Source organism: Rhinopithecus roxellana, chromosome 1 (assembly GCF_007565055.1).
Source record: "Rhinopithecus roxellana isolate Shanxi Qingling chromosome 1, ASM756505v1, whole genome shotgun sequence".
Lineage (NCBI taxonomy): Eukaryota > Metazoa > Chordata > Mammalia > Primates > Cercopithecidae > Rhinopithecus > Rhinopithecus roxellana.
In genome coordinates this window covers 161,026,247-161,051,399 of record NC_044549.1, presented here as the reverse complement: position 1 = coordinate 161,051,399, position 25,153 = coordinate 161,026,247, and the positions used below count along the sequence as shown (strand labels likewise).

Sequence of the window (25,153 nt, the reverse complement as noted above, 5' to 3'; positions counted from 1 at the left end):
GGAACCAAACAGTACACTATGGGCAGAAGCATAGCCTTGTGAAAATAACTCAGGCCCTAACATCAGGCAATGTAACTTTAGAGACTCGACTACTTCTCAACTCTGTGGCTACTGGCAAGTCATTTAACTCCTCTGGGTCTCAGCTTTCTCATCTGTGAAATGTGGATAATAGCATGTAGCTCGGATTGGGAGCAATAGTGACACATACTGATAACGCATTCAGCACAACAACGGCTATTATTACTATTGCTATTTCAACTACAATACATAGTCAAGTACTAAAAATCTCAGAAACAAACTACAATCTATATTCCTTTGGCAAGCTTATAATGTAAAAGGCTAGAACATAAATATATTCAGTTTTGTACGTCCTAAGATCTGTGTTGCAATGACTCCATTCTGCCATTGTAGCGTGAAAGCAGCCATATACAATATGCAGAGGATTGTAGGTGGCTGTGTTCTAAAAAACAATTTATGTGTAATCTTGGCACTTTGGGAGCCAAAGTGGGCAGATTGCTTGAGGCCAGGAGTTCAAGACCAACCCTGGCAACAAGGCAAGATCTCATCTTTAGGAAAAAAAAAAATTATTCAGGCATGGTGACACTCGCCTGTAGTCCTAGCTACTCAGCTACTCAGGAGGCCGACATGGGAGGACTGCTTGAACCCAGGAGTTCGAGACTGCTGTGCGCTATGAATGCACCACTGCACTCCAGCCTAGGTGACAGAGCAAGACTATGTCTCAAAAAAACAGAAAACATAAAAACAAAAACCAACCCCACAAAACTTTATTTATGGACACTGACACAGGAAACTTACATCATTTTCAAATGTCATAAAATATTATTCTTTTGATTTTTTTTATTCATTTAAAAATGTAAAAACCATTTTTAGCTGGCAGGCCATAGAAAAACTGGCAGCAAATTGTGCAGATTCTTAATAAAAAATAATTTTAAAAAAGAAAAAAACAGGCAACAGGCCAGATTTGATCCTCTGCCCTTAGTTTGCCAACTCCTGCTCTAAACCCTTTTGACCTCAATTTAGTGAAAAATACCTATTGCACATGATAACCTTGAGTGTACAGAGTAGGAAAGAAGATAGAAAAAGTTGAATCTGCCTCGTGGTAAGGATTTTTGTTTTGTTTTGTTTTTAAACTTCATTTGCAATAATTTCAGGCTTAGAAACAAAAAGTTGAAAAACAGAGTAAAAAGAAACTCCTTCACTGATTTTCCAAATGTTAACATTTTACCACATTTGCTTTTCTTTCTCAGGTTCTTTTCATGCCTGGAATACCATTTCTCTCTCTCTCTACATTTTGTGTGTGTGTGTGAACTGTTTGAGAATCAGTTGCAAAGATGATGCCCTTTTGTTTCCTAGAAACAAGGATGTTCTTTTATATAACCATTACCAAAATTACCACTACCCAAATCAATACACGAATACAAAACTATTATTTCATATTTAGACTGTGTACCATTATCAAAATCAGAAAGTTAACATTGATGTGGCCGGGCACAGTGGCTCATGCCTGTAATCCCAGCACTTTGGGAGGCCGAGGTGGGCAAATCACTTGAGGTCAGGAGTTCGAGACCAGCCTGGCCAACATGGTGAAACCCCATCTCTACTAAAAATACAAAGATTAGCCGGGCCTAATGGTGGGTTCCTGCAATCCCAGCTACTTGGGAGGCTGAGGCGGAAGAATCACTTGAACCTGGGAGGCAGAGGTTGTAGTGAGCCAAGACTGTGCGACTGCACTCCAGCGTGGGTGACAGAGTGGTCTGTTCTCCCACCCCCCAAAAAGGAAATGAACACTGATACATGGTACTAATCTAGCCTACAAGTCTAATTCTGATTTCAGCAACTGTCCCACTAACATCCTGTATATGCCAAGCTTCTTATCGTCATCATCTCTGGCAATTTCCCCAATTATCCAGTGAATTTGATATTATTATCCCTGTTTTACCAACGAAGAAACTAAGCTCAGAGAGGTTAATTTGCCCACAGTCACACAGATCGTAAGTGGCAGAGATGGAATTCTAACTCAAGTGTACTGCCTCCAGAGCCCTTGTTCTTTAATATTGAACTAGAATTGCAGAGCTTGGAAAGGACTTCACAGTGCAAACACACGGAATTGGTACTCCAGGCACGAAAAGAAGCCAAGGCACGGAGGCTCATGTCTGTAATTCCAGCATTTTGGGAGGTGCAGGCAGGCAGATTGCTTGATCCCAGAACTTCAAGACCTGCCTGGGTAACGTGGTGAGACCCTGCCTCTACAAAAAATACAAAAATTAGCCGGGTGTGGTGGTGTGCGCCTGTAGTTCCAGCCACTTGATAGGCTGAGACGGGAGAATTGCTTGAGCCCAGGAGGCCAAAGCTGCAGTAAGCCGTGTTCGCGCCACTGCACTCCAGCCTGGGAGACAGAGTGATAACCTGTCCCAAAAAAACAAAATCAAAACAAAAAAAAAACAACCCCCAAACCAAAAAACAAAAACCTGAGAAAGAAAAGCCAGTTACTGATACTTTCTCAGTCTCTCAAGGAAATGTCCAGTAGGAAAGGAGAAAGGAGTGAACAAACAGAATTTTTGGCTACTTCGTTATACAATGTAAAAGGCTTTTTGGAACACCAAGGCACAAACTAAGATTATTATTATTTTGTTTTTAACTTTTTTTTGAGACGTAATTTCGCTTTTGTTGCCCAGGCTGGAGCGCAATGGTTCATCTCGGCTCACCACAACCTCTGCCTCCTGGGTTCAAGGGATTCTCCTGTCTCAGCCTCCCCAGTAGATGGGATTACAGGCGCATGCCACCACGCCCGGTTAATTTTTGTATTTTTAGTACAGACGGGGTTTCATCATATTGGTCAGGCTGGTCTGGAACTCCTGACCTCAGGCGATCCGCCCGCCTTGACCTCTCAAGTGCTGGGATTACAGGCGTGAGCAGAATTTTCATTCTAACAAGTTCCAGCTGAGTTGATACAGTGGCTCCAGGGACCGACCACATTTTACTAACCCCTAGTTTAGAATTATTCAAAGAGCCTGTATATGATACGCGGATTCGATCTAGGGCGTTTAAGTTTAGTAATTAACAATTTCCCTCTTTTGCTCTCTCAAGGAAGCCAGAAAACAGGGAGACCATGATTAATGTCCAGTCTCCGAGGCGCGTTATCAAGCTGCTGAAAGCAGGGCCTCCCGATTGCCGTTGCAAAGGGTCCCCTCCCAGGGAAGACGCCTGCAAAACCCAGATAGTACTATCCTGGAGTCACGCGGCCGCGCGCAGCCTCCTAAACGCCCCCACCCGCCAGGCTCGGCCACAGTGGGGCGGAGCGCGGGGCTGAGCAGGCGCGAGGGCTGGCTGCTGGGCCGACGAGGGGCGGTGCCAGGCCGCGGGTCCTTAGTCAAGTGACGCGTAGCGGCCGGCCTGGGCGCCGACTGCAGAGCCGGGAGGCTGGTGGCCATGCCGGGGTTCCTGGTTCGCATCCTCCTTCTGCTGCTGGCTCTGCTGCTTCTGGGCCCTACGCGCGGCTTGCGGGTAAGTCTGCGGGACTCGAGTACGGGGAGGCATTGCTAGGGGACAGGCTGGCGGGGAACCGGGCTCGGGCCGCAGCCACCCGGGGTCCCGCAGGGCGGAGAGCCTGAGCCGCGAAGTGCCCCCCAGCAGGCAGGCGGCCGGCGGAACGCAGGCAGTGGACCGGCCTTCCCGTCGGGGGCGGGCCGGGGGGGGGGCTCGCGTCCTTCCAGGCAGCTCGGTCGCTTGGGCGTTCCGCTCCGGCTGCCCTCTGCACTTGGACCCACTTCCCTATCTGTAACGAGGTGGTGAGACGAGGTGCGCCTAAAGATTTCCTAAGTTGGCTTTCCGGGAGGGGCTTCCAAGTTGCGCGGGTTAGCGGGTGCCTCCGGTTCTGGTTTGGGGCGCCCTCGCTTTCCCAGTTCGTGCTCTGCGGAGCGCTCCGGAAGGAGAAAAATGGGGTCAGGAGAGGCCCCTGCTGTGGGAGCACTGGGTTATTTTCCCTCTGGGTGTTTTCCCTCTTCGTGCATCTTGTTCCCTTCTCACCACTCCCCGTCGCCTGCCCTTTGGCTCCGGTGTTTCTTTGTATTTGTGGGACCCTTTTCCTTCGGCGTTTGGGGGTCCAGGTTGCGTAGGGGAATAGGCAGGCTGCCGGGGGATCCCAGCATTGATGGGGGGAAGTATGGCGAGGCGAATAGGTGAGGTGCGGGGCGTGCACGTTTGGTGGGAGAGGAAGGGCAGCTTCACTCGCTTCGTCCGAGCTGAGGCGACGGGCTTAGGGGGTTCCTAAGCGCTGCCTGGGGAGGTTTGCATAACACCTGCGGAAAGGAGAGTGGATAGTTGCAAGCTGCTACTCTGCACGTTCCGCGAACCAACTTTGGTTCCTTCAGGGTATAGGTGAGCTGAGCCTGCAGCACGCTTTAAGTAAGAGCTGGTGGCATTTGACACCGTCGACTTGTAAGTTACACCCTTTAATAGGGCTTTCAATAACGCGCCTAGTGCAGAGAAAAGTGGTACATTTATCTAAAACCAAGATTGAACATCTTAAGTATTTGGAAAACAGCTGCTGAAAATGTTTTCATTTTGGGAAAAAGTCAGCACAGATTATTTACTTTTCCCTCTTCACCCCGTCTGTGGTTCCCCTAACCCCAGTATGTAGACAGAGTTCTTGTCCAGAAGGCCCGTAGGACCTTAGGAGTCAGAGCTAGCCAGCTGTGAGAACCACTGGGGAAGGTGGAACTGGGGCACAGTTCAGGAGAACAGTGGCAGGGTAAGGGGCTGGAGGAAAGGCAGATTTTAACCAGTATCTGGGAGTGGGGGTAGAGAGAGAGAGAAGGATTATATGAACCAGGAGCAGGTGGACAGGGTCAGTCTGTCTGATGTAAGCTCGTCAGTCTAGTGCAGCATCATTGGGTCAGGGTGGATGCCTTGTGGCTACCATACCTGAGGCCCACACAGGGAGGCTGGCATCACCCCAGGAATTCTCATGTCAGGTGCCAGGTGTCCCTCTTGGGCTCCTGTGCCCACAGCTGAAGAAAGATACTAGCAGTCTAGCTTTTCATTATCTCCTTGTTTACTTTCTTTAGGGTCCAAGCCATTCTCCTGCCTCAGCCTCCCAAGTAGCTGGGACTACGGGCGCCCGTCACCACACCCAACTTTTTTTTTTTTTTTTTTTGTATTTTTAGTAGAGACAGGGTTTCACTGCGTTAGCCAGGATGGTCTTGATCTCCTGACCTCGTGACCCAGCGGTTCTCAAATTTTAACTAAATTTTAGCTGTCCTAGAAATTAAGAGAATATTTTCTTCCTTTTTTTATTTTTTATTTATTTATTTATTTATTTTGAGACAGAGCCTCACTCTTTCGCCCAGGCTGGAGTGCAGTGGCATGATCTTGGCTCACTGCAACTTCCACCTCCCAGGTTCAAGTGATTCTCCTGCCTCAGCCTCCCGAGTAGCTGGGATTACATGTGCCTGCCACCACACCTGGCTAATTTTTGAATTCTTAGTAGAAACAGGGTTTTACCACGTTGGCCAGGCTGGTCTTGAACTCCTGACCTCAGGTAATCTGTCTGCGTCGGCCTCCCAAAGTGCTGGGATTATAGGCGTGAGCCACTGTGCCCAGCCCTAGAGAATATTTTAAACTATTTGTTAAGAAATAATACATCATTACACCTTAATAAACAATATATATATTTGAAAAACAATAATATTTGTCTTCAAATTTTAGGGTGAAGAGTTGCACTGTTTTACATTTCTGCAAATCTCTTCCAATGTCTCTTAATAGAAGACAGTCAAATTTTCATGTTTATTTCTGCATGAAATCTGTTGCCATATCACATGTCACATAGCCTCTGGAAAATTCCACCCTCAGGACTGAGTGAGAATGGAAAAGGCAGTAATGGCTTGGAATTATAATAAAAATAGTTTTGACTAATTGGACCCCTGAAGGGCTCTCTCCAGACCGCACTTTGAATACTGCTGATTTGGAACATTTTTGTAAAACAAGTGCATGCTCACTTAGAGAAACTTTAAACATAGAAAATGTGGTAAGAAAATGAAAACTGCCCATCATGTCACAATGCTGTGAGTTTCTTTTTGGATAATAAAGTATAGCTAGCAACTCACTGGTATTTGAGTGGCTTGGATTCAAGGTGGGTTGGGCAGATGTAAGTGGCCTTTGAGTTTTGAATGGGTACAAGGATGCTCTAATATCCCACAAAGCTGATGCTGGTTCCTGGTTGCAGGCGGAGTTGACCTGGAAACCTCTCCTTGGCCACTGTCCTTTCTAAGGAACTCATTTCCAGAGTCCACCAGCACAGAACTGGTTGGGGAGTCTCCTAGGAGCAGAGAAAATGGCCATCTTCAGGCAGCTGTCCCTAGGCGCGAAGGCCACCCTGGCTGCCATCACTGTCTTCGTGTCCATGATCGCCTCCCGCTCATATCTGGCAGACAGCCTTGAGCTCAGGGCCTGGCGTTGGCTGCTTCGCTTGCAGCTAGCCCTGTTTGTCAACTCGCTCTTGCTCATTGGCTCCCTCTACATTTGGCGCAGCACAGTTAGCAACCTCTGCCACTCCCCAGCTGCGGAGTCAACCTGTTTTCAGCTTTGGAAGGTAGTGGTTCTGGCATTTCTGGCCCTGGCCCATTCCAGTTTCTTCACCATGTTCTTTTTAGTGGCCGAGGAGCCCTATCTCTTTTCCTTGGCAGCCTACTCCTGCCTGGGTGCTTACATCATCATGCTCTTCTTCCTCTGCATCCTCAGCGGCATGGAGCAGGCCTACCAGCTCTTGGCCTGGCGCAGTGGTAGGGTCGTGGGCAGCCTTGACAAGACAAGGAAGCTGGTGCTCAGGCCTGCCCTGGCAGTGGGAGTGACTGCTGTGCTCAGCGTGGCCGGGATTCTGAATGCTGCACAGCCCCCGGCTGTGAAAACTGTGGAGGTGCCCATCCATCAGCTGCCTGCCTCAATGAACAACCTCAAGATCGTGCTCCTCTCAGACATTCACTTGGGCCCCACAGTGGGCAGGACCAAGATGGAGATGTTTGTGAGGATGGTGAATGTACTGGAACCAGATGTCACAGTGATCGTGGGTGACCTCTCTGACTCGGAAGCCTCGGTCCTGCGGACGGCTGTCGCTCCTCTGGGCCAGCTTCATTCACGTCTCGGCGCCTACTTCGTCACAGGCAATCATGAGTACTACACGTCAGATGTCAGCAACTGGTTTGCACTTCTGGAATCCCTGCATGTCCAGCCTCTTCATAATGAGAACGTGAAGATTTCCGCCACACGGGCCCAACGTGGTGGTGGTGGCAGTGGCGGTGAGAGTGAGGATGAGGACTGGATCTGCTTGGCTGGGGTGGACGATATTGAAGCAGACATCCTGCACTACTCTGGCCATGGCATGGATCTTGACAAGGCCCTGGAGGGCTGCAGCCCAGACCACACAATCATCTTGCTAGCTCACCAGCCCCTGGCCGCCAAGAGAGCTCTCCAGGCTCGGCCAGATATTAACCTGATCCTTTCTGGGCACACACATGCTGGGCAGATCTTCCCCTTGAACGTAGCAGCCTATCTCCTGAATCCCTTCTTTGCTGGTCTCTACCAAGTGGCCCAGGCTACTTTCGTGTATGTCAGCCCGGGCACAGCCTACTACGGGATACCCATGAGGTTGGGTAGCAGGGCGGAGATCACAGAGCTCATCCTGCGGCGGTCTCCCTGAACCGGCCCTGCTCTGTGCACCTCTGCCCTGCCCTTGCCCTCGATCCTCCGTCCTGCTTCAGAGTGGTTTGCCTGCTTTTCCCCTCCAGCCTTGCCCACCCAGCCTTGCCTACACACCCTTGGTCACAAGCCTGATTCAAACAGTGACTCCTGGTGGGGCTGCCTGGCATGTTCAGGCGGTTTAACCGTTTCCTTGGCTGGTTGCTTTTTTTGATGCACTTGTGAGATCACTAAGGTCACATATATGAGTACTCCCCTCTATTTTCCAGGTGGTGTGGAGTGGGGACCTTCTCCTGCAGAGCTCCAAGGGATGAACCTCCCCTTGGGGTTGCTAGAAAGGAATACCTCTAGAAGGTGGGGCCGAGGAGGAGCAGGAGCATTTTTCTCTTGGTGTTTTAAAACTGTCTTTAGGACTTAATTGGTTTCCAGAATCATTGATCCAGAGCCGTTCTGGGGAAGGGGCAGTGTTGCCAGGTAATTTGGGAGAACAGGCAAGATGGAAGGGCCCTCTGGCTGCTAGAGAAGAATATTTTCTTTTCCTCTGCTTCTATCAGGATCACTTCTATTGAGAGCATCAGCAAAATCCACTGGAATGCAAAGCTCCTCCTGCTCCAGGCCTTGAAGGATGCTATTTAACTGTCTGTGCTCCTGGGCCTTTGGGGGCAAGGTTGGGGGAGAAGAACGGTGGGCGCTGTGGTCGGTGATGGTGAGAACGTGGCTGCTTAGGAATTCGGAGAGCTTTGCCTCCCTTGCCTCATTTTATACAACCCTTTGGGGAGCTAATTGGGGACAGGCTGCTTTTCCCTATTTGGAGATGAGGAAACCAAGGCAAAGAGAGAGAAGGCACAGGCAATATGACAAGATGTGTAGGAGATTTGGGGCTAGAAACCAGGTCTTTTACCTCCCAGTAAAAGCGGTGCTTTTCCACCATGTGATGATTAAGTAGCTGCGTCTGTTGCAGGTGGTCTGTTGCAGGTGAGCGCAGGATTCAAATGCAGTTCACCAATTCACAGTGCAGAGAACGAACAAGGGCCTAGGACCCCGTGCTCTTTCTAAGTGGTTTGCTTGAGGCTGATTTCAACTTACCCATACCGGCATGGACCGGAACCTGGAAGGGAGTCAGCTAGTTTCAGTGTAGGATGTCTTACATTTGAAGAAGAGTCAGGAAACTGGAACCCTCCACCTCCGACCCCACATTTGGGTTTGATTTTTTTGTGAGCAGCCGGGTTCACTCTGTCAGTGGGGGAGATGAGGCCTGCATGGGAGTGGCAGTGCTGTGTGCCTCTGGCAGGGCCTGCAGACTCCTCTCCCTGGGCCTGGCTGTGGAATGCAGAGACTGTTCTTCCTGCTAGGTGGCTTCAACCCACTTGCCTGACCCTATAAGAGCTGCCCTTGGGCTCTGGCCACCAAATGATAGGGCCATCCCTGCTGGCTTCTAGACCCATAGAAAAACCAGGCAGGGATTATGATGTCCGGAGTGACCCTGTTGGTCTGGCCCTTTTGCCGGAAGCAACAGATCCTTTGATCCTGAGATGGAGATAAGCACCTGTGTTAGAAAAGGCCTCACTGAGAAGACAGGGCTGGGCCAGTTTCCTGCTGGGTGATTTAGGCTTGTGATGGATAGTCTTCCTCCCATGGGGAGTGAAGAGTGAAGAAACTCGCTTTGACTGGAGAGGCTAACCCTGCTACTCACTCATTGGGCAGCAGTGGGTGGGTGACTTTCCCTTACTGAGCCTTGGTTTCCATCAACCCTAAAATGGGGATAATTATCGCATCTACCTCAAGATTGTTTTGTCAGGAGGGATCCATCAAGCCTTGTGCATGAGTTCCACATGGCACAGTGTGCACAGCGAACACTCAGTGTTAATTTTTCAGCTTTCCAGTGGAGCTTGCTAAGGAACTGTTGGGCACCGGTGCCCGGAGGATTCATGAAGCAGCCAGTCCTGGGGAATGTGAGTGGGTAACGAGTTGCCTGCTGCTGGGGGCAGTGATGTGTTAAAGCAGCAACTGCTGGGGGTTTGCCTTCCTCCCTCGTGCGCATTCTGGCAGGCAAAGGGGGTTTCTTCCTTTCCTCCTTGTTCTCCTGGTGTATAGTGCGGTTCTGGGGGATCTGGAGACCACCCTTTTTGTTCCCAGGCAGCCACAGTATTGACAGTGGGCCATCCCATGCAGTTTAAAATGTATCTTTGAGTTGAAACTTTGGTGGTTTCCTTATTCTTTTCTCTCTTCCCTGTCCTTCCAAACTCACTTTTCTTGTGACCCGACTGCATTTTGTGAATCATCCTTCCTCCCTTTCAGTTCTCGCTTTGGATTTCACCAGGTGGGCTACATGGTGTCATTTCACTTCCACTGTTTGGTGCCACTGGTAATGTTTGACTCACATTAACTCACATTGTTATGTGTTATTTCACTGATTTCTTGATTTTACATCTTTCTCATCAGTGACCTGGGCTTGATGAAATTAGCTTTCATGAAGTCCTTTTTTTTTAAATTTAATTTTGCATCCTTACCTCTTTTCTTTCTCTTGAATGCCATCATTGTGTGGTCTTATATTCCCTTCATCCACTCTGAAGTCCTTGCTTGACTGATTGCTTTCTATTAGCAGAAAGAAAACAGCTCCATCCTATGTATCTGAGAAACAACATCAACACCCTCGCATATCTGGTTTGTATTCCCTGACTCGGCGGACATTTTTCCAGCAGAAATTTCTCCATCACTGTCCAGATTCTGGCCCTGGTGGGCAGGACTCCATGACACCTTTATTCCCTCTGTTCAACATTCTTAAACCATTGACCTTCTTTTTTTTGTTTGTTTGTGGCTGGGGGAAGTGGTGAGAAACATTACTGGAAGCTTGATCATTCTTTCAATTTCATATGTTTATTTTTAGTCTGTTAGATGCAAATTGAAATGCAATGCTTTTTGAAGATTAGCAATAGCATCTGTAGTATATGATGCTGTTACAAAATCTCAATAAATTAATCCTGCTTCCATTCCTACCAAATACTCATCCATGCTTTTTTTCTCATCGTATTTTGTTTGGTTTGTTTTAAACTTTTCGTACATGTACCTATCTCCCAGCTTTCACAAGGATGACAGGACCATTCTGCCATCCTTTCTCGGCTACCCCTGCCCCACTTGTACTCTTTATTTTCTGACTGGAGTATATTAAGGTAAATCATAGAAAACATAATGTTACCCCAAAATTACTTCAGTATGAATCCTTTTTCAAAAAGCATACCTATAATGTCATTATCATATCCAATGAAATTAACAGTGATTCTTGAATATCATCTAATAGCTAGTTAGGAGATTTGGGGCTAGTAGCCAGATTTTCGACCTTTTTAAAGACGCGTTCTTTCCACTGTCTGAGTATTAAGTAGCTGTATCTGTCACAAATGAGTATAGGATTCAAATGCAATTAATTGTGTGAAGAGTTAGTGTTTAGTTTTTCCTGATTATCTCAATTATATTTTTTATTGTGGCAAAAAATTGACTATCTTAACCATTTTTTTTGTTCTTTTAGTTGTTGTTGTTGATCTTAACCATTTTTAAGTGAACAGTTCAACAGTGTTAAGTATATTCACGTTGTTGTGAAATTGATCTAATTGATCTGTAGAACTTTTTCATCTTGCAACTCTATACCCATTGAGCAACAAGGCTCCATTTCCCCCTTCCTCCAGCCCCTGGTGACCACAATTCTATTTTCTGTTTCTATGGCTTTGACTACTTTAGATACCTCATAGAAGTGAAATCATGCAGTTTTTGTCTTTTTGTGGCGGGCTTGTTTCAGTTAGTATAATGACCTTAAGGTTGTGGCACCTGACTGGATTTCTATTCTTTTTAAGGCTGGACCACAGTAATATTCTGTTGTATTTTTATGCCACATTTTGTTTATCCAGGTTGAGCATGTTTTCATGGGCTTGTTGGCCACTTGTATACCTTCTTTGGAGAAATGTCTGTTCAAGCCCTTTGCCTATCTTTAAATCAGGTTAATTTATTGTTGTGGAGATGTAGGAGTTCTTTATAGATTCTGGGTATTAACCCCTTATCAGATATGTAATTTGCAGATATTTTCTTCAGTTCTGTACATTGCCTTTTCACTCATTGTGACCTTTGATGCACAGAGTTTTAAAGTCTGATGTGGGCCCATTTCTCTATTTTCACTTTTATGTTTGTGCTTTTGGCATCATATCCAAAAAATCATTGCCAAGTTCAATATCATGTAGCTTTTTTTCCCATGTTTTCTTCTAGGAGTGTTATAGTTTTGGGTCTTATGTTTAGGTCTTTAACCCATATTGAATTAATTTTTGTGTATGGTGTAAGATAAGGGTCCAACTTCATTCTCTTGCATGTGAATATCCAGATTTCCCAGCACTGTTTTCTGAAGAATTTCTCATCAAGAGGTCTTGACATCTTTGTTGAAAATCATTCGACCATATACACAAGGGTTTATTTCTGGGTGTTCTATTCTCTTTCATTGCTCTATTTGTCTGTCTTTATGCCATTACCATGTTATTTTGAATACTATAGCTTTGTTCTGAAATCAGGAGGTATGAGTCTTTCAACAGTCTTTTTCAAGACTGTTTTGTCTATTTGGTGTCTGTTTAGATTCTGTATGAATTTTAGGATACATTTTTCTATTTCTACAAGAAATGCTATTGGGATTTTTATAGGGATTGTGTTGAATCTGTAAATCACTTTGGGTAGTATGAACATTTTAACAATATGAATCTTCCACTCCATGAACATAGGATGTTTTTTCCATTTGTTTGTGTCTTCTTTAATTTCTTTTAACAGTGTTTTGTAGTGTTCAGTGTAGTCTTTCACCTTAGGCCTATTTCTAAGTATTTTATTCTTTTTGATGCTTTTTTAAATGGAATTTTTAAAAAATCCATTTAGGATTGTTCATTTTTAGTGTATAGAGATGCAGCTGATTTTGGTGTGTTGCTTTTGTATCCTGCAATTTTGCTGAACTCATTTATTAGTTCTAACAGTTGTGTGTGTGTGTGTGTGTGTGTGTGTGTGTAATCTTTAGGGTTTCCTTAATCTAAGATTATGTCATCTGCAAACAGATCATTTTACATCTCCTTTCTAATTTGAATGCCTTTTATTTCTAGTTGCTCTGACTAGGACTTCCAAAATTATTTGAGTAGATGTGGCAAAAGCAGACATCTTGTCTTGTTCCTGATCTTAGAGGAAAAGCTTGCAGTCTTTCACTATTGAGTATGATGTTAGCTATGGGCTTTTCACATGTGGACTTTACGATGTGGAGGTAGTTTTCTTCTATTTTGCATTTGTTGAGTTGTTGGGTTTTTTTAAATCATGAAAGGGTGTTGAATCTTGTCATGCTTTCTCTGCCTCAATTTAGATTATCATGTGGTTTTTGCCCTTTATTCTGTTAATTTGGTGTATTACATTGATTGATTTTTATATGTTAAACCATTCTTGCATTTTAGGAATAAATCCCACTTGATCATAGTATATAATCCTTTTAATGCATTGTTGAATTCAGTTTGCTAGTATTTTGTTGAGGATTTTTACATCAATATTCACCAGGAATATTATCGTACTGTAGTTTTCTTGTAATGTATTTGTCTGGCTTTGGTATTAGGATAATATTGGTCTCATAGAATAAATTTGGAAATGTTCCTTCTCTTCAACTTTTGTAAGAGTTTCAGGAGGATTGGTATTAATTCTTCTTTAAATGTTTGGTAGAATTCTCCAGTGAAGCCATCTGGTTCTAGGTTTTTCTTTGAGGGGTGTGTGTGTGTGTGTGTGTGTGGTTGTGTGTGCGCACGCGCGCGCCCATGTGCTGACACGTAGTCTTGCTCTGTCACCCATGCTGGAGTGCAGAGGCATGATCTTGGCTCACTGCAACCTCCGCATCCCAGGTTCAAGCGATTCTCCTTCCTCAGCCTCCCAAGTGGCTAGGACCACAGGCACGCGCCACCACGCCCGGCTAATTTTTGTATTTTTAGTAGAGACGGGTTTTCACCATGTTGGCCAGGCTGGTCTCAAACTCCTACCTCAAATGATCTGGCTGTCTTGGCCTCCCAAAGTGCTGGGATTACAGACGGGAGACACCATGCCCAGCCTCTTTGAGGTTTTTGATTATTGATTCAATGTTTTTAATAGCTATTGGTCTGTACAGATTTTCTGTTTCTTCATGATTCAGTCTTGGTGGGCTGGGTGTGTCTAGAAATTTATCCATATCTCCTAGGTTATCCAATTTGTTGGCATACAGTTGTTCATGCTATTCTCTTACAATCCTTTATTTCTGTGGCATCAGTTATTATGCCCTCTCTTTATTTCCGATTTATTTATATATTCTTTTTTAAAATCTAGTTAAGTTTCTCAATTTTGTTGATTTTTTTTTCAAAAACCAACTTTTTTTTTTCCTACTATCTTTCTATTCTCTTTTGTTTATTTCTGCTCTAATCTTTTATTGTCTTTTGCTAGCTTTGGGTTTTTTTTTTTTCCTTCTTCTTCTTATGGAATTGTCTTTTTATAGTTATTTTGTTTGAAACAGGCGAAAAATAGGTCTATATTTTGCCTGTGGTGTGTTTCTTCAGTTTCCTTGAGTCTATAACATCCCCTTTTCCTTATTTTATACCATTTATTTGTTCAAGTTATCTGGGTCGTATGTCTTAAAATTTTATGCATTTTGGATTTTGGTGTCATTTAACATGTTCATATTTTCTGTGAGTTCATAGAGCTAAAGCTCTCTAAAGGTTAGAGCTAGAGGCTGGATAGATTCAGGTTCAGCCTTTTCCCTTTTTGGGTAGGAAGACCATTGCATCTTCAGTGATGCTAAGATTGACCTGTCGGCCCAGGTGTTGTCAGCTTGATCGCTCCACTAGAAAATTCCTCATTATCTTTCCATTTAATGTTTCAGCAGTCATTGGTGATTGTTGTCTGATGTCATTATTTCACTAAAGTTTGCAAAATGATGATTCGTAAAATTCCATCCTTTTTTTCCCCTGCGTTTACTAGCTATGGGTCCTTTACAAAGAACTCTCCTCAACAATTGTGTGGTTACTCTGAAAAAGCCTATGACAAAGGCAAGACCGATACTAGATTCTTTCACTTGATTCCTTAGTTTATAGCATAATGAGCTGATACGACAGCAGCCTCCAAGAATGACCAATAAGCTTTTCTTCTGAGTGGGTGAAAATATTGTTAGGAATTTAGATATTTAGATATTTTATATGTCTGATGCTTTTTAGTTCATCAAAGTGTTACATCTTTTAACACTCAAAATAGCCCATCTTTAGCCAGTTGGGACCTTTTCATTTTTCATTTTTTACTTTTTAGAGTCATAGTCTTGCTCTGTTGTTCAGTCTGGAGTGCAGTGGTGTGACTAGAACTCACTGCACTCTCAATTTCCTGGGCTCAAGCAATGCACTCACTTTGGCCTCCAAGTAGCTAGGACTACAGGCACGCACCACCACACCTGGCTCTTTTTTTTTCTTTCTTTCTTTTTTTGGTAGAGACAGAGTCTCTCTGTGTTGCCCAGGCTGGTCTCAAACTTTTGGCCTCAAGCAGTCCTCAGCCTCCCGAAATGCTGGGATTACTGATGTGAACCTGTAATCAGCCTCCCAAAATGCTGGGATTACAGGTGTGAACCACTGCACTTGAGCTGGTTGGAGCCCTGTCATCTTGTTGTTTTGATGAGACCCCAGTAGTTTTTTTTTTTTTTTTTTTTTAATAGTTCTAGCGCTGTTTTGTACATCTTATGCCACAGACTTGGATTAACTAATTTCTTGACGAAGCAGTTCTGGTTACTTTTAGTGGGAAATGTTTGCAGACCACAATTTAGGCACTCTACGGGTTAGATTGCTTAGATTTAGATTGCTGCCTGCTGATATCATTTCCAAACTGTGTCTGTGGGTATTGCTAGGAAATGCAATACTTTTTTAGGGAGAAAAAAACAAATCATAAATGTGTACTAGTATTTCCAATTCAAATGAGAGATTATGGATTTTATTGTTTTTTAATGAACTATATTTTTTAGAGTAGTTTTAGCCTTATAGCAAAACTGAGGGGAAGGTACAGAGATTCTCCTGATTATGGGGTTCTTAATTTTGTTTGATTTTGTGTTTGTTTCTCTCTCTCTTTTTCTTTTGAAACAGAGTCTTGCTCTGTCACTCTGATTGGGCTGCAGCGGCACCATCACTACTCACTGCAGCCTCAACTATTCTGGGCTCAAGCAATCCTCCCACCTCAGCCTCCCAAGTAGGTGGGACCACAGGCGTGTGCCACCATACCCAGCTAACTTTTATTTATTTTTTATAGAGATGGGATCTCATGTTGTTGCCCAGGCTGGAACTTCTGGGGTCAAGCCATCCGACCACCTCAGCCTCCCAAAGTGCTAGGATTACAGGCATGAGCCACTGCACCCAGCCTGTTTCTCTTTTGTACTGAAAAATTTGGTTCTTAGTAACCTAATGTAGTTACTTAGTTTTTTTATCTTACTACATATATAACAGAACCAAGGTAGTAATGTCAATGTGGTTATTAAGATGAAGTCTACTGAATGCAGTTTGCTTTTGTTTTTTCCCTGAATGCAGTTTAAGCTGTATTTTTATCCTTAGGCCAAATATGGTCAATGTAGTGTGGAAAGTTAGTTCTGTATGTTTTTAATTTTAAAGAAATTATATATTTTTAAATTTAATTTTTATTTTTTTAAACTGCGCATTTACCTTTTCTCTGAGATGTGGGGGCACATATTTTAAATCTGTGCATGTCCAGAGTCCGTGAGGATTGGGAATCAGTCCAAAGCTGTGCTCACTTCTCCTCCTCTTCCACTGTGATTTGCCTTCTTTATCCAGTCTTTTGGAATGCTGAACAAAAATGTTTTTGGCACAAGACAGACATGAAAAAATAAAGTTAATAAAAATTGAAAGCATAAGCTAGAGCAGATTATCCACAGATTCCTCTATCTCCGTATAGATTATCACCATTGCTTGCACCTGTTTTCCTTCTCCAGCCTATCTGATGGAATGGTGCTTCCATGACATGTGGTGTTTGGAAGGCTCTTAGCTCTGACATAATCAGAGTTTGACCCATAGTCACCTGAAACATTTCTTCTCTTTCTCTATGTTCTATGAACTGAGGGGTCTGAGAAGTCCGTGGTATGCAAATAGCCTTCCAGCCCCTTCCCTCTCCCCTTGCCTCTATCCATGTTCTCTCAGCCCCAGGGTGCTTGCAGGCTAAGAAGACTGGGTCTCTGCCATCCTGGAGCTGAACAGCTCATATCAGGAATCCCCCAGGCCCTTGAGTCTCTAGGGTGAGTTGTAGGGGTGTGTAGGGTGCTGGGGATTAAGATCTGCTGAGTAGGTGCTTACCAGAGTTACACTGAGGGACCTGAAGACAGATCATCTTCACATAATCAGCATGACCCAGAATCTGCGATGTCACTGGGCTTCTTTTATTTCTTTAGTCAAGGAATGTGCGCAAGTAATACAAATATAATTATTTTTAGTCCCGGGGATTAGGGAACTTGGAGGGTGTTCACATTACCTGATGATGTCAATATTGTGTTGTGTTTAATTTTTGTTTTAAAAGAGATGCTTATTTATTACTGAAATAATCTAACCTGAATAAATAACTTTTTAAAAATTACAGTGGCCAGTATTAGGTTCCTGATATGTATTTGGTGTTTTGTTTGTACTGCTGGGTTTTTTCCCTCCAGTATTCGATGCGTTAATGGGGGGCCTTAAGAAGTTATGAATTTTGGTTTGTTCAGAATTGCTTTTTGTAAGTTTTCTGTGACCTCATGCACTAAATACTGATGCTTCCACACTTCTGCAAGTATGAAATAAAAGTATGTGTCTTCAGTATTGCATTCCTGCGGCAATTCATTTAGAAGGATAGAATTTGCACTCAGGTCAAATCTTGCATTATTTGCATTTGGGGGGAATACACTCTGAAGGCAGTTTTCTCTCTTTCTGTCTCCTTTTTCCTCCTCCTTTCCTTCTTTCTTCCTCCTATTCCCACTTTTTTTTTTTTTTTGAGACGGAGTTTTGCTCTTGTTGCCCAGGCTGGAGTGCAGTGGTGTGATCTCGGCTCCCTGCAACCTCTGCCTCCCAGGTTCAAGGGATTCTCCTGCCTCAGTCTCCAAGTAGCTGGGATTATAGGCATGGGCCACCATACCCAGCTAATTTTTGTATTTTTAGTATAGATGAGGTTTTGCCGGTCTCGAACTCCCGACCTCAGGTGATCCACCTGCCTCAGCCTCTCAAAGTTCTGGGATTACAGACGTGAGCCACCACATCTGGCCTTTGCCACTTTTTTTGATCGCCTTCTGTCAGTGGTGCCACAGCTCAGAGGAAGCTCAAAGGAAGCTGGCTCTTTAGATGGGATCTTCTTAGGTCCGTAACTTTTGAGAGGGGTCACCTTGGGTCCATGAAGTGGACTGTCCCTGTTTACTTTGGTTGTGACAGTCAACAATGATGAGCTGTCTTTTAACTGATACTGCTTCTGCAGCTGTTCATCTCATCCCCTCTCTGTGGCTTTTCTAGGTTGTTGTTTCAGAGACATGTCCCCTGCTCACCTGGTTCAAATAACGTGGTGGTGTTCATCTCTCAGACCACGACAGTCCATGAATGCACAGACAGTCCAGGTCTCGTGTGATACAGCAGGGCAGTGGACACAGCCCCAGGCAAGAGGGAGAATATACTGCTGTCCTGCCCACTCACGAACTGTTTTCAATCCTTTTTATCAGTAGGATTTGAAAAGATTAGAACATTAATTGCAAACCAAATATCAGAGGCTGTGTCGTTCTGTCCCAGTGGTAATCCCACACCCATGTGGTAGCTGCTGTTGGAGCTATTACTCAGTTAATTAAGTGGCTACCGTCATGTACCATGATCTGTTTTTTCTGGCGGAGGCTCACAGGCGATTTGAATGAACATGATGGAAATGATCTTTAAGTCTTTTTGGAGGGGGCACTCATAACTACAATTCCCAGAGGATTGTGGTCTTGCTTCAGATTTATCTTGAGTGAGAGTGGGGAGTGGGCAGTTCCAGAGCTTCCCCTTGATCCATGGTGGCTCCTACTCATGATGAGGGTTCTGCAGGCCATTATGTAAAACCATCCCACTTTCAGCTCAGAGCCAGGGAAATAACTGTGTGACGGATCCTCTGATTGGTTGGACTGTGAAAAGGACTGGGGCCAAGGCTCCCTTTATCTCTGGCCTGCCTAAGAGTGATAAGGGAGAGTGATGGCATTTCAGGTTCCCTGGTGCTACCATGTCAGTTCACACTGTATCCAACAGTCCTCAGAAGGGGGTGGCCTTGGGGTGCCTGTTACCCTGAATCTTGTTGGGAAGGACTGGAGGAATATTCACTGTGTGGACTTGGGGTGGTGTTATAGGGACCTTCCTCAAGGGGATCCATCCAACCTTTCCTTCAGTCAAATTTTGTTGACTGTATGTTGGAGAACTGGCTCAAAGCTGGGAATTGGATGTAGGAATCTCAATTTTCCATGCAGTTGTTGACATCAGCCTTTTGCTCACAAGTTTTTAAATATGTCAAGCAGTACTCTTGCCGATTGCCTGGCCATCTCACCCCACAGAAATGTGTGGCTTATGAGCCACTGGGTAAGGTCATTCCTGGTCCCCAGGTCAGCACACCCTGGTTGCCACTGTGACCTTGCTGGTCGTTGTGGTAATTGTGCCTTCCTGCTGCTGATGGTTAAGCGGTCCCACGTTGGTTATGCCAGAACCTCATCATCCCCAGTAACACTAGAGCGTCCCTTGCCATGGCAGCATCCCCCGTCATTCTTGCCTGCAGAGGATGGGCTTCCCAAGCATGCCAGGGCCCTCCTCACCAGTGCCTTCCTTCCTGAAGGGAGAGTTCTCTGGGCTCTCCTGGGGAATAGAGCCAGGTAGTGGGGTCTCTGGTCATCCTTTTTACATTCCCACCTCTTGAGCCATTCCATACCTTTCTCAGGATGCAGTCCTGGCATCCTCACCTCATTTCCTGTTAACCAGTGTCATGTCTAGGTTCCAAGGATCCTCCCAACAGCATAGAGACTGGGCTCTTACCAATAGAATATGGGTCATGGGAGAATACACCCTACCAGTAACTTCCCCAAATCTGGCCTGGGATTTTCCCCCTCAAGATCCATTCTCAGTGACTCCCATGGTTAGGTCTTACTTTTCTGGCCGGAGATGTGAGTCTCTTTAAACACTGCCACAGAAGCCTCTGACATTCATAGGATGCCCTGAGTGGATGGCTCACCCGAGCCCATCAAACAGTCATTGTCTTTAAAGCTTCCAAATCACTTAATAAAAGCCAGCTAACCTCACACTCTTTTCAATGACCAGTAACCCCCACCTCTGCCCCGCTCCAGGGGTGGAGCCAGTGCAGATACCGACTGCTCCCCTTCTCTCCATGCCTCCTCCCGGTCCCGCATAGTTGAGGGACTTGGTATTTGTCTTTGAGGCATTACCACGCCCCTTAGCACCAGCTATAGGGTTCTTGCTATTTGACATTCATGAGACAACAAGGTGCAGACTCACATCCTGATGATCTGCTCTTGAGGCCACTCCTGTTACCAATTGTCATACTTTGGGTCCCTCTAGAAGCAGAACATTGGGTGCAGGTGGTTTGAGAAGTGATCCAAGAGCATAGGAGCGAGGGACAGGTGGAAAGAAGGGACAGCGTGGGTCAGAATGCATATCGGGGTTATCACTCTGGGAACCGGGACATGATTCTTCTGAGACTTCCTGAAAAGTGCACAAAGTGTCTCCAGAATTATTTGCCTAAAAGACAAGAGAATGCAGTTCTCCACCCTCTTTGTGACTCATTGGCTGAAGGTTGCCCCCAGGGGCATGGACTACCCAGTGCCCCTGGACTTCTGGGCTGAACCCGTTCCCCCAGTGTTGGGGCAGGAAGGCAAAAAGACTTGAGATCTGAGTGTGAGTTGAGACAATCAGCACAAAGCATACTGAGCTTGCACAAGACCATTCACAGAGCTACAGCTGATGTAGGCATGTTTTTAAAACCCTTTTCAAAGCCAGGTGTGGTGGCTCACGTCTGTAATCCCAGCACTTTGGGAGGCCAAGGCGGGCGGATCACCTGAGGTCAGGAGCTCGAGACCAGCCTGGCCAACGTGGTGAAACCCCGTCTCTACTAAAAGTACAAAAATTAGCCAGGCGTGGGGGCAGGAGGCTGGGACAGGAGAACCGCTTGAACCGGGGAGGCGGAAGTTGCAGTGAGCCGAGACTGCGCCATTGCACTCCAGCCTGGGCCACAAGAGTGAAACTCCATCTCAAAAAAAAACCCAAAAAAACAAAAAAACACCTTTCAGGCTGGGCACGGTGGCTCATGCCTGTAATCCCACAACTTTGGGATCATGAGGTGGGAGGATTGCTTGAGGCTAGCAGTTGGAGACCAGCCTGGGCAACATAGTGAGATCCTGTCTCTACAGAAAATTTGAAAATTATTAGCTGAGCATGGTGGCACAACCCTGTGGTCCCAGCTACTTGGGGACTGAGGTGGAAGGATCACTTGAGCCCAGGAGGTCAAGGCTGCAGTGAGCCATGATCATGCTGCTGCATTCCAGCCAGAGCAACTGAGCAAGAAAGACCCTGTCTCAAAAACAAAAAACTCTCCTCCTCTGCCTTCACCCTATATCCATCGGAGACCATTTCACAATGGCAAGGGCTGCATACTCTCCAGAGCTGTATACGTTTGATCATGTATGTGTATTTGTATATATACAAACATGCATGTACAATACACATACAGTATAAACCATAATTCATTTTGTCAGTCTGCATTTTTATTTGTGTCAACATTTTGCTAGGAAAAATTTTCAGAGAGAGTTGAAACATTATACCGTTAACATATTACTATCAGTCTATCCCTCCATCTATCAATTCATCTTATTTTTTGGATGCATTTCAAAATAAGTTGCAGATATCAGTGCCCTCCTCTTCCTAAAATAAACACTTCAGCAGGCATATCATTAACTAGCAGTCAGTGTTTGTTAATAGCCCCTTTTAACCCCAAGATAAAATTTACATACAATGAAATGCACGTATCTTAAACATACCATTTGATGAGTTTTAACAAATGCCTACACCTGCATAATCCACAACCCTTATCTAGCTATAGAACATTACCATTACCCCAGAAAGTTCCCTCATGTCCCTTCCCAGGCAATACCTGCCTCCACTCTCCCAGAGTTAACTATTCTGATATTTTCTCCCACCATGGATTAGATTCGCCTTTCCCAGGACTTCATATAAATAGGTTCATGCAGTATGAACCCAATTGTGTAAGGCTTCTTTCTCTCAACATTTTTGAGATTTATGTACATTATTACAAATACCAGTAGTTGTTCTTTTTTATTGCTGAGTAGTAGTCCATCATATACCTATGCCATAGTTTGCTGAGGCAGGAGAATCACTTGAACCCAAGAGTTCAAGACTGCAACGAGATGTGATTGAGCCATTGCACTCCAGCCTGGGTGACGGAGCAAGACCTTATATCCAAAAAAATCTTTAAAAATTATAATGATAAATAAAAAGTAATAAAAATAAAAGAATTAGGATCCAAACCAGGTTCACGCTGACCTAATGAATATTGTATCATGTCATATTACAAATATTGTATCATACCTTATTACACATACCATATCACATATAATGATCTAATGCAATCATTAGGCCATTATTCCTCTGAAGTTCTTTCATTTCTAAATAGTACTCCCTTTCTTTCTTTTATTTTATTTTATTTATTTATTTATTTTTTTGGGGGGGGGACGGAGTCTCGCTCTGTTCCCCAGGCTGGAGTGCAGTGGCACGATCTCGGCTCACTGCAAGCTCCGCCTCCCGGGTTTACGCCATTCTCCTGCCTCAGCCTCCCGAGTAGCTGGGACTACAGGCGCCCGCCACCACGCCCGGCTAGTTTTTTGTATTTTTTAGTAGAGACGGGGTTTCACCGTGTTAGCCAGGATGGTCTCCATCTCCTGACCTCGTGATCCACCCGTCTCGGCCTCCCAAAGTGCTGGGATTACAGGCTTGAGCCACCGCGCCCGGCCTCTTTCTTTTAATACCATTGATTTGTTAAAACAACTGAATCATTGGACTTTTAAAATGTCCCACATTTTGGATTTGGCTTATTGCTTCCTTATGGTATTGTTAGATTTGGGTTCAATTGTGATTTTGATTCAATAACGAGGACCACTTTCTAGGTGAGACTGTACTTCGTGTTAAATCATAATATGACAGACATAATGTCTGGCTATTCCACTTTTATTGAGGCTGAAATTGAACAGATGGAGCACAAAAAAATATGCCCAGTCCTTCACACAATTTCCATCAGTGTTTCTAATGGTTTTAGCATCTATTGATGATAGCTTAAATCCATTTCATTAAGTGTTGGGAAAGAGGTGTTTTTCAGATGCTTTTATTCCTTCTGCATTTATTATTATTTTGAGACAGGGTCCCTCTCTGTCACCTGGCTGAAGTGCAGTGGCACCATCAAGTCTCACCATCACCTTGACTTCCTAGGCTCGAGCAATCTTCCCGCCTCAGCCTCCTGAGTAGCTAAGACTACCGGTGCCTGCCACCACACCTGGCTAATTGTTTGTTTATTTATTTATTTTAAACAAGAAATTTAAACAACAACCTTCTTGACTTGAAGGAAAAACTATCTAGGATTCCTTTTGTTTTAGACTAATTTATCCCTACTTAAAGACAAACTGTCCAACATGTAACAGCTATGTACAATGAAGTTATAAAATTGTTCTTGGTTTTACAATGATAAATGAAAAACATTAACATTCTACAATTGAACAAAGTATGCAAAATTTTTATGTTTTTTGTTGTTGTTGTTGTTAAAACAGCCAAATAACTTACTGAAATATAAAGATAAGAGCGGAATGAGCAGCCACTAATGAAGAAAAGGGGGTATTTTAACAGAATTGGTATTTTTCCCCATCCCATCTCCACTTGATATCAGTCAAAACGTACCATTGGCTGTTTAGTTAAAAAAAAAAAAAGCAATATACTTGTGCACATATACCAGTTACTTTATGTATAATAAAGGAGTGGGGAAGGGGGAAATGAAAGAATAGAGAAAACTATACTGTAGTAATCAGGATGTGGTGGAACCAAATTGCAGTTTTCTAATTGAGAATGTCATCTTGGTCTGTAAAGAACAGAGTTCTGGAATGAAGTGGGAGGTTCCCTTTTTAGTAGACACCCCCTGTCTGCTGGTAGAACACATCAGTTGTATCTTCATCCTCCATTTCCAACTGAGGCGGTGTGTCTCTTTCATTGGTTGCCTGTCAAATTGGAATCAGATCTGTCTCATTGACCATCCCTATCATTCACAATAGGCTTTTCATTAGTTTACTAAGTGATGTATGCCTCTTAATCCTAAACTGCACCACAGAACCCTCCTGTCCCGCCACCTTCAAATTAATATGATCATTGTTCTCAGTCTTGATTCTTTCCTTGGGTTTTTTGTCTGCCATGGCAAGCGCCGGAGTCTCAGCTGCCACTTCACAAAAGAGGTACCAAGTCTGCACCGAATGAGTACATAAGCAGCACCAGGAGTGGAAGAAGAAAGAGGTGGCAGCGGTGAATGAAGGAGACACTAATTTTGTTAGCTTTTTTTTTTTTTTTTTTGTAGAGACAGGGTCTTGCCATGTTCCCCAGGCTGGTCTTGAACTCCTGGGCTCTAGCAATTCTCCTGCCTCGGCCTCCCAAATTGCTGGGATTACAGGCATGAGCCATTGTGTCCGGGCCCTTCTATATTTAATTAACTGGGATCCAGTGGAGAATTTTCCATTGTCAATGTTTTGGTAACCCTGAAATACTGCTTTTATGTGAAGGGGAAGTAAACTGCTTGGCTCTTTCTCTGTATTTATCACTTTTCAGAGTAATGAGTTGGTACTCTAGCAGTCTCCAAAGGTGACCAATGTATTTTTTCTCCTTGTGTATTATGATGAACTGATCGGTGTTAATATACACGTAGTCATATTTTTTTTTTATTGATGTATCTCTTAAGTCTTTCACATGCTCGCTCTCTCTCTCTCTTTCTCTGTCTCTCTCTCTCTCCCCCCTTCATTTTGACACTCAAATTTCTCCCCAAGAACAGTAGGAGCCTCTTCAGGTTTGCGCCTGTGCCTGACATCTAACTGGCCACCATCCTGTAATTTCCTCCTTCCGCTTCCTGTCCACCTCATTGTCACCACCATGGGCCACAGCCACATCTCTTCTGCCTTTTTTGCCCATTCAGGAAAAAGCCAAACATTTGAAAACATATATCTGGTCCTATCTTTCTTTCATTTCAGTTGTTCTCCATGGCTCTCAGCATAAAGTCCGGGCCCTTGAATCTGGACTTCAGGGCTCATTGGATCTGGCCCTGGCCTCCTCCTCCGCCTCAGCAGCTGCCATGTTTTATCTGTATTGAGGCT

At 44.5% G+C, this 25,153-nt stretch overlaps 3 protein-coding genes across 4 annotated transcripts in view; 2 read left to right on the top strand and 1 right to left on the bottom strand.

Annotated features, from left to right (window-relative positions):
- The first annotated feature begins 3,305 nt into the window (after positions 1–3,305).
- Positions 3,306–25,153, top strand: part of GLB1 (galactosidase beta 1) — a 113,869-nt gene continuing 92,021 nt past the window's right edge. The window contains 1 exon segment of the mRNA XM_010372962.2: positions 3,306–3,525. Within this exon segment, the coding sequence (XP_010371264.1) occupies positions 3,451–3,525 (75 nt within the window). The 5' untranslated portion in view covers positions 3,306–3,450.
- TMPPE (transmembrane protein with metallophosphoesterase domain) lies at positions 3,419–10,717 on the top strand. Of its 2 annotated transcripts, none has more exons than XM_030932785.1 (2): positions 3,419–3,525; positions 6,245–10,717. In XM_030932785.1, exon 2 carries the CDS (start codon positions 6,353–6,355, stop codon positions 7,712–7,714), a length of 1,362 nt encoding a protein of 453 aa, XP_030788645.1. In that variant the 5' UTR covers positions 3,419–3,525; positions 6,245–6,352; the 3' UTR covers positions 7,715–10,717. The 2 variants fall into 2 exon arrangements, with proteins under 2 accessions (XP_030788645.1, XP_030788651.1); XM_030932791.1 differs by lacking the exon at positions 3,419–3,525 and adding an exon at positions 3,731–3,819.
- On the bottom strand, positions 23,924–24,208 carry LOC104669850 (small ubiquitin-related modifier 2-like). The gene is made up of 2 exons (XM_010372961.1): positions 24,066–24,208; positions 23,924–24,002 (listed from the first exon to the last, which is right to left on the bottom strand). Exons 1-2 carry the CDS (start codon positions 24,206–24,208, stop codon positions 23,924–23,926), a joined length of 222 nt encoding a protein of 73 aa, XP_010371263.1.

Excerpts from the sequence above, each read along its gene's own strand:
- TMPPE (XM_030932785.1), top strand. The coding sequence starts at position 6,353 with ATGGCCATCTTCAGGCAGCTGTCCCTAGGCGCGAAGGCCACCCTGGCT.
- LOC104669850 (XM_010372961.1), bottom strand. The coding sequence starts at position 24,208 with ATGGCAGACAAAAAACCCAAGGAAAGAATCAAGACTGAGAACAATGAT. Across the intron at positions 24,003-24,065 it reads AAACTAATGAAAAGCCTATT|AGACACACCGCCTCAGTTGG; the intron begins GTGAATGATAGG and ends AACCAATGAAAG.